General features: G+C 32.6%; 1 protein-coding gene across 2 annotated transcripts in view; it reads right to left on the bottom strand.

Moving 5' to 3' along the window:
• The window catches only part of LOC129231811 (multiple epidermal growth factor-like domains protein 6), a 248,360-nt gene that overhangs the window by 192,645 nt on the left and 43,624 nt on the right, over positions 1–12,091 (bottom strand). For both annotated transcript variants that reach the window (XM_054866188.1, XM_054866187.1), the window contains exon 4: positions 9,462–9,587. In XM_054866188.1, the coding sequence (XP_054722163.1) occupies positions 9,462–9,587 (126 nt within the window). The remainder of the gene's footprint in view (positions 1–9,461; positions 9,588–12,091) is intronic.

Here is a 12,091-nt window from a genome sequence, read left to right as displayed (position 1 = left end):
AGTAGATACAAAATAAAATCACGTGGTACTTCATATGGTATTTAACGAAGGCTATTACATTCCTCCGTACTAGGGCGGACTGGATCCCACCAAAGGGCGACAACCTTGACTACTAAAGGACAAAAAAAAAAAAAAAAAACGCAAACGCGCAAAAAAAACGTCACCCACAAGTTTGAGGGTGTAAAAAAAACAGAAAGCGAGCAGGTTTAAAAACGAATAGATAATGAAATAAATAAAGTCGCACAGTTTTGAGCCCCCCCCCCCAAAAAAAGGGTGCACTAAAGGATTGGTCTTCCCCTTGACAAAATATCAATCCCTGGATCACGTTATTCATTTTGGTGTTGTTTCCGTGCTCTTGCATTTTGCAATTTCCTTTTTGCATTGCAAAATGCAATACAATATATATATATATATATATATATATATATATATATATATATATATATATATATATATATATATATATATATATATATATATATATATATATATATATATATATATATATATACACACACAGTTGGCTCTCTGTTTAACGACGCTCTATTTAAGGACGATTTTTTGTGGTCCCTTGAAAGTCGTTAAACAGAGATCCAACTGTGTACGTATATATATTATTTATCAAAATCAAATTCCGTTACGACTGCATCAATGAACTAACCAATGAAGGTCTTCTTACACGGAAATGGGCCATTCCACGAAAAATTCAACACTTTGTACCGCACGTGACAGTTCCTATATTTCATTAAGAAGTAATAACTTTAAAGCGTAAGGACGAAAATTTTAGTTTAAGGAATCACACATATGTTTTCAATTTGTTAAACAGAAAAAATGTTTTTATTAATATTTTTAAGCATTATTTTTATTGAAATATATTGGGCGTCAAGTAAGGGAAAATTGTCCGTTTTCCGTGGAAGGACCGAAATGCAGATTTAAATATTTACACCAGAGTCTTGCATGTCAGGGCAGTTAATTTAATCATTCCCGCCTTTTCTCCACGTTTTGTTAACGGCCTCTTTTAAGGGCGGTAAATTAATGAACATTTATGCGACGACCACTGTTCGATTGCGAGAATGTTCAGCTGCAAAGGCTTCACTTTGTGCAAATTTAGGGCCCCATAGAGAACATACATCTAGGACTAAATGCAATTTCCAATGTTAGGAAGCCGTACCAATTATTTCAAATGTTCAGGATAAGTGTACCTACGCACTACCTCATAATCATACACTTATTCATGTATAGCTGATAAATGACCACAAACAGAATTTCAAAAAATCGAAGGAGAAATAGATTATGAAATACTATCAAGAATAGCTGAAGTTTTAAGGCGTTCATATAACCTTTAAAATGTATATTATTTGTTAGTACAGGAATAGTTAGTACACTGTAAAAAAAATCCGGAAACGTTTCTGAGTATATCGTGCAGCTGTGGTTCATGAAATTTTCAAAAACGTTTCTGAGTATTTCGGAATTATCTCTCTGTAGTGTCCAGAAACGTGTCTGAGTATTTCGGAATCCTCTTTCAATGTTTCTGAGTATTTTGGAATACTCTTTCCGTAATTTTCAGAAACGTTTCTGAGTATTTCGGAATCCTCTTTCCGTAATTTCCAGAAATGTTTTTGAGTATTCTGTGCAGCTGTGGTTCATGAAAGTTTCGAAAACGTTTCCGAGTATTTCAGAACTCTCCAAACAATTTTCAAAAACGTTTCCGAGAATTTCAGAATCCTTTTTCCGTGATTTTTTCTAAAATATAATTCCTTACTATAGTATTGCATACCATATCAGTTTCAGTTCTTTCATATTTAACAGCAATGAAACAAGCAATTTTAGAATCATTCGTGGATTTTTTTTTCTGAATTTCTAATGACAAATAGCATGGTTAACAGCATAACATATGCACATTTATAATTTTTTGAAAATTTATGAAAGAATATAGTAGTGCAAATCACAAAATCATCAGGGGAGGGGAGGGGGGGGGGGTACATTCTCAAAAGTGGGATTGTTTGTTAAACAATCTTAAACTTCAGTTTTTCTCTCAATATTTTCAAGACAAAATTATCAACATATTGTATTTTTAATGCAGAACTTAAAAACATATCTTGTATCAAACTTGATAGCTTTTATTTTCGGATAATATTTGACAGAACTTACCTTCCCTTCGCGTCAAGGACGAACAAAGTGTACTGAAAAGTGCCAACAGAGAAATTGGTGAATTTAAATATGACACCAAGTCCTCCTGTTGGAACCATTCGGGTTGATTCTTCTGTTCTTGCCCTTTTCCAGTTCATCACAAATATAAATACTTAATCAAAATAGGTTACTGATTTTATTTTTACAATGTGCGCAAAATGCATTATATATTTTATTTATTAAAACATTGAATTCTATTGCATGATTACTCCATTTCATATATACGAGATTCCCCCCCCCCCCACACCATAAGAGTGATGGTGAACCCATAAAATGCTATAAAGCGCCCCCCTTTTAAAAAAAAAAAGCAGTCCCTGAAAATGTCAATGGCAGTCTGCGTAGTGAACGCCCCTCGTCTTCTCCCCATATGTACTTTGTATATTAATAACACAGTATTTTAAAAATGATCACTTTTAAAACAATGACATGAAATAATATTTTTTTTTTATTTCGGCTTGTAAATGCAGCTGTTCCATTTTTGCCACTGACTCATTCCTCCTGACTATCCTATATTAAACTAGTATATTCACGAAGGAAATGTTATTTAGCGAACAACTAATGTCAAGGAATTTTTTATTGTCAACCACATTTAACAAAATGAATAAGCACATGAATTAATTGCATAACTATGTTGATTACTAATAGATAACTGGGCCATTTTCTAATGGTATAAATATTTTTAAATAAATGAATAAATTATAATAAAAAAAGATAAATAATACTGGCACATTTTTTGTGAAGCATATTACAATACTAGAAAACATTTGCATTACCATATTTTTAATGAATTAAACAATTGATTTTTTTTTGAACCAATGTATGTATATCCAAGTATTTCGAAATAACTTTTCTGTGATTGCTTTTCAAATATAAATCTTATTTCTTTTGCGTAATTAATCAGTTTCAATTGGTTACAACAAATAGTACACTGCGCACATAGGTATGTAGAATAACTTTAAATTAATTCGATAAACCCAAAAACAGTTACAATTGGAGCCTCATCAAATGTAAATCAACAAAAATATAAATATATATAACAACATGCTTTAAAATATTCATTAATACTTACAAGTGAACTAGGCAGAAGAAAATCTAAGTACCTCCATTACAACTGGATAAGTAATCCAAATTGTTTCGTTTCATTAAGTATAAAAACGGGTGTTGAAACTATTCACGCTTGAACACACAATATATATGTAATAATGGTCGCACCGGAAATTGTAAAGAAGCAAATCGTTATTAACTAACTTAAAAGCTGCGTACATCGTCTAAAAAATCAAGGGCAGCCGAAAATGCAAAGGCCTAAAATTAGTTTCGACACAATTTGCTACTCTCTAGACATGAAATAACAAGTAATCCAATGCTAAACAGTTGCTGACTGCAGCAACCATGGATAAGGAAAAAAATAACCTCTCGTTATTTCCGACTCACTGACGCCAGTGTTGGAAGGATAAAATACGTTTTGAAGCATTGCGCCTCACTTCCGCTTCTAGATTTTTTGAAATAACAGAAAGCTTTCTGAATAATGAGGAGTTTGCTATTGGATGAAGGATTCTTATTATTTCGGAAACGTTTCCGATATACCCAGAAACGTTTCCGAAATTTGTTACAGTGTAGGAATAATAATAATAATTATTATTATTAACGCAAATTGATATTATTATTAAGACAAATCGATATTATTTTTTTAAGACACAGTGATTATGTCATTATTATTAAGACAAAATTTCAGAGTAAAAAGCATTTCATCTTATCTTGGTTTCTCTCAAATATGGATTCTAAGATAAAAAGAGCAATTTCAAATTTTTTCTTCATGGGGCCATTATACGGTAAAGATGGCCCGCACGTGACAGGTAATATATTTCACTAAAAGTTAATAAATAAAAATGAAATAAAACTTTTTTTGCTTGAAAAATCCCGCTTAGGTTTGTGATTTTTAGGCATTATTTTTCATTAAGTTTTTAAACGATAAGTTTTAATTAAACATTTTTGCTGTCACGTGCGGGACAAGATGATCGTTTTCTAGTTGAATTGCCCCAATAAATATATCACTTCTCATGAATCCTCTCTCCTTTTAGGTGCATCCAAAATTACTAAATAATCTATTACTCCGGAATTTATTAGTTCATTTTCTGCCTTTAATGAATTACTCAAATTCTACGTAAAACCTACGTGGTATGCACACTCTACTACAAATTACTGTAATCCAAAATCTGGTGTGCACTTTCTGTACATTTTAAAGGCTTTGACTACGCCTGAAATGATGTATCAAGTAAGCCTGAGATTGTTAAGACTGAAATTATTTTCGTGAATAGCACTCTAAAACATATTTCATGCAAGATCCGTTGACACACATTTGAACCAAATTTTAATTTAACGAGTTTATTTATGTCAAGAATATAAAACAAATATAAAACAAAATGTCCCCCCCCCCCCCCCAACATTCACACACACAAAAAAAAAACGATTATTTGTTTCTGAAATATTTCAAAATATCCATAAAGATATGATTTCTTACACACAGAATATATATATATATATATATATATATATATATATATTAGGGTGTCCCAAGATATAATGGCGAAAATAAAATTTGTGAAATCGAATACGCATACCCTCCAAATTTTTTCCATTTCACCTCAGAAACATGAGAAAAAAGTTTTATTGCAATAAAATTACAGGAACCCGTGCCGACTTGAGGTCAAAGTTGGACCTAAAATCCTGTACGGCGACTACAGTGAAAAGATTTCTAACTGTATAATTCCTTACTACACGCAACATCAATTTATTTAAAGCAGATATTTACAACAATATTAGACTAAAAGAAACATATTACTGTACATAGTTTTATTTCAATGTTTGCTTTTTGCAGTCAGGATAGAGCTTCCGGTGCTCTTGAACGCAACGTTACACAAATTGTTTTTGTTCCTCATCAGCTGTTAGCAAACCATTTAAGTCCTGCATCATTTTTACCGCTCATTCAGCTGCATCGTTTACTGCTGTAAGCATTGAGACAGTCTTTTTCACATCAAGGAATGAAATATTATTGACCATACCATAAAATCTGGATGAATTTTTGTAGAGCAATTTTAGAGATGATGGGTCCACATTTTCGTACTCTTTTCAAAAAGCACAAATCTTTTTTGGGTGCTTTGACTGCCAAAATGCAATGAAGCCATGGTTTCACGTATATTGTCACTAAAAACAAGCAGACATAAAACAATGCTTCATTTTCCTTCGTATCTAATTTTAGTTATGAACTAAGCAGTAATAGTTTTAGGGAGTAAATCGCTCGAGCCATCTATCGAGCTTGGTGCATGGCTCCCGGTGGTCGTATTTTAAATTCATTTTCTATATCTCCACCTAAAAATAGGATAGGCAGTTCTATCAACTCTTGATAGTCATCCCTGACCATAATATTATTAAGTTCAGCACGGTAAAAGTCAAGTAAATTTTCCAAGTTTAAGTTTTAAGTTTTTAAACGATAAGTTTTAATTAAACATTTTTGCTGTCACGTGCGGGACAAGATGATCGTTTTCTAGTTGAATTGCCCCAATAAATATATCACTTCTCATGAATCCTCTCTCCTTTTAGGTGCATCCAAAATTACTAAATAATCTATTACTCCGGAATTTATTAGTACATTTTCTGCCTTTAATGAATTACTCTAATTCTACGTAAAACCTACGTGGTATGCACACTCTACTACAAATTACTGTAATCCAAAATCTGGTGTGCACTTTCTGTACATTTTAAAGGCTTTGACTACGCCTGAAATGATGTATCAAGTAAGCCTGAGATTGTTAAGACTGAAATTATTTTCGTGAATAGCACTCTAAAACATATTTCATGCAAGATCCGTTGACACACATTTGAACCAAATTTTAATTTAACGAGTTTATTTATGTCAAGAATATAAAACAAATATAAAACAAAATGTCCCCCCCCCCCCCCCCAACAATCACACACACAAAAAAAAAAACGATTATTTGTTTCTGAAATATTTCAAAATATCCATAAAGATATGATTTCTTACACACAAAATATATATATATATATATATATATATATATATATATATATATATATTAGGGTGTCCCAAGATATAATGGCGAAAATAAAATTTGTGAAATCGAATACGCATACGGGATAGATCAGTTCATATACATGATGACGGCAAGCAAATGAAAGCATTTCTCTATCAATATTTTGCTCAAGAATAGCGCAAGAACCACTTAAAGGACCTGTTTTGGAAGCTGTAGTATCACAACAGAGAGTTTTAACTTTGTCTTCGAGATTCCAATCTAAAACTGCCTTTCAAATAGCCTATGTTTGTTCTTTTCCTGTAGAATTATCCAGTTTAGAGTCAACAATGAGTTGTTCGTCACATCCATGTGAAATAACTACAGATAAGCGATCTTCTTTTGATTTTTGAGCACCAAAAGTAGGCAACAGTTACATATTCCAAGGTAAATTCACTATGGTACCTCGTACTGAAAACCAATTTTTATTCTTTCCTCGTGATCCTTCCGCTTTTTGGTTCGAATTCTTTGAATTGAAGATTTACCTATGGAAAATTCATCAATGTTACACCCAAGTACGTCAATAGTAGCTTCAAGAATTAACACATAATCTCGTATACTTGGACACCTGTCCAATGAAGCAACTGACTTTGGAGTAATAAAATCGCTCCTCATTACATATTTACTTCTTTCAGGTTTTGATACTACTTGTTCCAGGTTCTCATATACTTGCTCCAGGTTCTAATATACTTGTTCCAGGAACTGATTTATATGTTTCAGGGAAATCTTCTGAATTAATATTTTCACTAGAGCTCAAAGAAGAATCTTCTTGTACAGGTTCATACAATTCCGTGGATGTTGAAGCGGAATCGTATGTAATGCGCCTGTTTTCTTCTTTGACAGCTCAAAGTCGAGCCCTTTCCTCTTTGTCGGCCAGTTTTTTTATCCGCTCCACCTAAAGTGACCACGTCGGCCGGGCTCTCTTTGGAGTTGCAAGAAAATCCCATCTTCGTCTACTTTGATTAACCGAAGTGCATCAGCATGTGCAATATTGAATAAATTGTTTGAATTACTCTCAAATTCTTATTGACGCTGTCTGAATACTTCTTGCAGTTTCTTTGCATTTTTTTTGTAATTCTCTCCAAATTTGATGCTGGTTTTTCAGTTTATTCACTCAATTTGGCAACGATTTGGTGGGAATGCGTGCCTTTTCTCAAAAGATGATGCATTCCGAATAGCGAGATTTGCACTTTCACTGATGGATTTACTTCTCGAATGTCATAAAACAAAACAGACAGAACTTGTCCGTTAGAGGAAAGTTTCATGTCCGTAATTTGGGTGTTTTACGCGACTCCTATTAAATATATCTCTTTTTCCGAACTTTGCAGTTCCACTGCCATGTTTCGTTTCCTATGAAAGGACTATACTGCGCGCGCTGACCGGAATGTATTCGTACTGACACATTTGACGGTTTGCAAATTGCCAAGGATAAGCCCCCCCCCCCCCCAACATATGTTTTTCTGTTTTCATTTGTTTTCTGTACGCTATTTACAGCCGCTTTGAGCTTCGCAAAGTATTGTGTCGCCAGCGTTCGCTTGCTTATGAATACACGTGCTATTTACACGTTTAGGCGTAAGTCGGCACGGGTTACCGTGCTTCAAATTGCATGAAACTTTTTTTACAACGGTTTTGATATAAAAGGAAAAAAATAAGAGGGTATGCGTTTGAAAAAAACGACTTTCATTTTTTTGGGACACCCTAATATATATATATATATATGTTTTACTAAAGCTGCATTACATGGTTATTGTCTAATGCTTCAAAAAACTATTCCATAAAATCAATTCTTGCTTTCTGAAAACATCGATTTTGTATAGAATAAAAGTTTCCATCACGTTGAAATTTTGTAAACATCTTAATAAACGAATCATCTTATTTAAACTTTAATTTCAAGAGCTTAATGAGGTCACGAAGAAATTCTTTTGACAAAGGAGCTTTCAATGGCATCGACATTTACATTCATGTACCTTAATTAAAAGTTGCCCCAGAATTCTTTCTTCAGCACTCTTTTACTCTCCAGTTCAGCTGACTCATTTCATCTTTTTGCAATTTACTGAATGCCATCTCATTATCTTTTCGGTTACCTGATACAGTTTGTTTTTGTACTTTAGTTTTTTAATCATGGATGGAACTTTAATGGCGAGTTTGTTTTGTTTGGACTTTTATAGGTATCTTTACAAATGACGTTTCTTTTAAAATGAAGGATGAATATGGCCTGAAGCTTCAAATTTGTTTTTTGAACTCATTTTTTTAAAAAAATTAATGGATAGCCATAAGCTAATATATAGTATGTGGGTTTATTTTTCGTATTTTAGATTCCTTTGCTTTGCTTTTTAAGTAAAGGTTTCGCGTGGAAAAAGTGTTTATAAAGGTCTCTAGTTACATTTTAAAAATATTTCTTTATGGGTTTTCAGCGTGTAGTAGGGCAGCAATATTTTACAACCCGCTTAGGTGTGAAGTGGAAGACATCTTTCTTTTAATCTCAAAGCGTTGCTTACCAACAAGGATCCTTGCAGTGCATTTCCTCTACAAACAGACCCATGGTTTATGAGATCGGGGGGGGGGGGTAGGGTCAGGATTTAGAATATATAATGTAATTAAGCATTTTTGATGTATTTTGACGGGTTTTTTTTCAATAAAATGAATTAAATCTATACAGTTTGCCCCCCCCCCCCCTCCTTGAAAATTTCGAAACGACGGCTGTACACAGACCTTACATTTGAGACAGTGAGAAGCAAAGATGAGTTAGTACCAAAATAAAGCAGAAAGAAGATAGCTAGTACAAGTAGCAGAAAAACTCATGCGTTTAGAGGCAAGAAATGGTAATAGTAACCATAGCAAGTGCTGTTGGGGTAAGTAGATCGATAATTCGTACCAAGAGAAGGTGAAAATTTAATCCAATATTACCCCAAAACGTAACACTAGATGCAAGAGCACTATGACGGTACTTAACACGATAGTTGAACAGCCTCTTTCTATGGTGTCTCTTACCTCGAATTGGACCATAGAGAACAACACAACTTGTTTATATGCTACAGGTTTTTTGTTCTCTTTCAAATAAATTTCTTCACCTTTATTTCAAATCAAATAACACTCAAGAATTATTTCAAAGGATATCCGTTAAAATATTCTCTAAAAAGAAAGAATTTTGTCGAATATCAACAACATATAAGATAATTTACCTACCTTCACAAGTTCGTCCATCTGGATTCAACCTATATCCATGTCTACATCGGCATCGTCCGCCTCTACCATTATCATCACATATATGTTGACAACCTCCATTGTTGATACTGCAGAGACTGACCATATCTAGAAAGATAAAAAGGATACGGTATGAGAGTAAATTAAGTTAATTTGGAATCAACAAGGGAAAGTGGTCGAATTCTGCGCACATAAAACTTAACAGAAGTATAATGCCTGATATATAACCATAACATGTAAGATTTTCGAACATGTAAAACATTAGACATGCAAAATTTGCTGCGCAAGGTATCTGAGCAATTTCGATCTTTAAAATAAATTTAGAAGATAAACACTGAAAACTTGCTGTGCGCAGAAATAACCTACACAATCGGCAATTCTGCGCATCTCATCTGCCTTCGAAGACAATGTACGGAACTGAAGCGTAATTTCAATAAAAAACTAATAATTACCAGACCTTGCTTTTTAGTCTTTCTCAAACAACGAAAACGCATTTTGACACATTACACATTATTAGGAAAGTTCATATAGACTGAGTGTACAGTGAACACTCTCTCTATTCTGTACACTCATGGAACCGAACAAAAGTGTTCAAATTATGGCGGTGTTCATAATAGATAATGCATGTAGGTATATTCTGTTGCGTTGGTGGACTATTTTCAGTATACTGCCCAGTGAGCTATATTAGTTAATGAGATAGCGATGCTGAATTTTGGATTGTGGTTAGTGTAATGTCTAATTCAACTCAAAAGTAACCGTACCCAAGTGTGAATCACCGATTTGAAAAAAAAACTTCGCGCATCGGTAGAACACCTAAAAATATTGAACATGTATTTTTTTCATTGACAACAAACACTTTTCTTCTTCTTCATCAGCACAACAGCCTGGTGCAGGCCAAGGCTTTCTCCGTCTGCTTCCTCCAGGCGGTACGACACGTTGCCAGGTTTCTCCATCTGTTCACTCCCAAAATTTTAAGGTCCTTCACAAACACTTTTAATGGGGCAAAAATTTTCACTAAATATTGGATAATTAGGATAGTAGAGGGTGCAAAATCTTCTTTTATTTTAAATTTTAACTACAAAAATTCAAATAATGATTGAAAATTTGAAAAAAAAAAAAAAAACTAAAGTTGATGTGCTTCAGGATTTTTCCGAAAATACTGTTTATAGGGGTAACCCATCCTTCACAATATGTGAATAACCTCTGTGAATAACCCCGAAAATTAAATCTATCGTAAAAAAGTTATTTTACATATCAAAAGAAAGCTCTATTTTTTAGCTTTACAATTTTTTTTTAATTTTCATTCTGCTACAATTAGGAAAAAAGCTTCAGTCATTTGTAAAAACATTTTTTATTTCCCCCCATGTTTTCAGTTTTTTTTTTCTTTTTTTTTTACAGGGTTTATGTTTCAAACAATTTTCAGAATAAAACTCTAAAATTGGCAGGATTGCTTATCTTGTCATATGTGTCCTTCGTGCTTTCTGAAATAATCGATTCAATTTCGGACGCCCTCGATTAATTGCAATGTTTCCCCATTTTTTAATACAGTTTTCTTTTTTGCAAGTTTCGTTTCAAAAACGAAACATTCTGCAGAACACTCTGACACATTTTTCACCGAACCCTAATTCACACAAAATATTCTTTTTTTTTTTACGCAAAGCAATCTATTAATTCGTTATTTCTAGTGTACTTTTAACTGTTAAAAATAAACATTTCGCACTGATGCTAACTTATGTTTCAAAAAACAAACCAAAACAGTGTTAGAATAGATATTTATAAATTCTGCTTTAAATCTATTGATGTTTACAAACTAGGACAGATAAAAATTAATGTAAATCAGAGAAGAAATAAAAATGACTGCAGTAAATTTAAAACGCGAGGTACATTCAAATAAATGCATAAATCAATAAATAAGTAATATTTATAGATACGAAATAAATAAGTAGTACAGGAAGTATATGCCAGAAGAAAGACAATACAAAACTCTAATACTTTTAAATGTATATTAAAAATCTTATGCGGCTCAGAATGTCAAAAATGTATATTGTTTATTACAAAAAGTTGCTATGTTTAAACATAAGAAAATATTGTAAAAATATGTTGAACAAAGTATTTAAGAAAAGTGAAAGGAAATGGTTTTAATATAAAATTTACAATTTAGACTAAAATATAAAATTACAAAGTACTGAAAAGTATAAAAACTTCAATATAAAATTCAGCGGCTGTTTCAGTTAATTGAATATATTTCTTCGAAATTCCCATATTTCTAGAGGGATAAAATAGACGCCTGAAATAAGTAATTTTCTTCACTATAATTTTAAGTGACATTCGCCATTTTAAATACCTTTCAAAAAAAAAAAAAAAAAACCTTTTCCTTTATTATTTAGAAAATAAATGTAAAATACGAAAGAAGGAAACTAAAAATAAAATCCATGTCCCTTCAATCTATTGAAACCATTCATTAATAAATGAATAGAAAGACATATTGTGTCTTGAAATGACCTTTTCGAACAGAAGTGTTCAATTGTGTTTGAAATGCTTTAAGGGAACAAGCCATTTGAAAAAAAAAAAAAAAAAAAAAAAGATATGGCCCGCCGTAATTCTTAGATCTA

Source organism: Uloborus diversus, chromosome 10 (genome assembly GCF_026930045.1).
Source record: "Uloborus diversus isolate 005 chromosome 10, Udiv.v.3.1, whole genome shotgun sequence".
NCBI classification, from domain to species: Eukaryota; Metazoa; Arthropoda; class Arachnida; order Araneae; family Uloboridae; genus Uloborus; species Uloborus diversus.
This window is presented reverse-complemented; position numbering and strand designations above follow the sequence as displayed.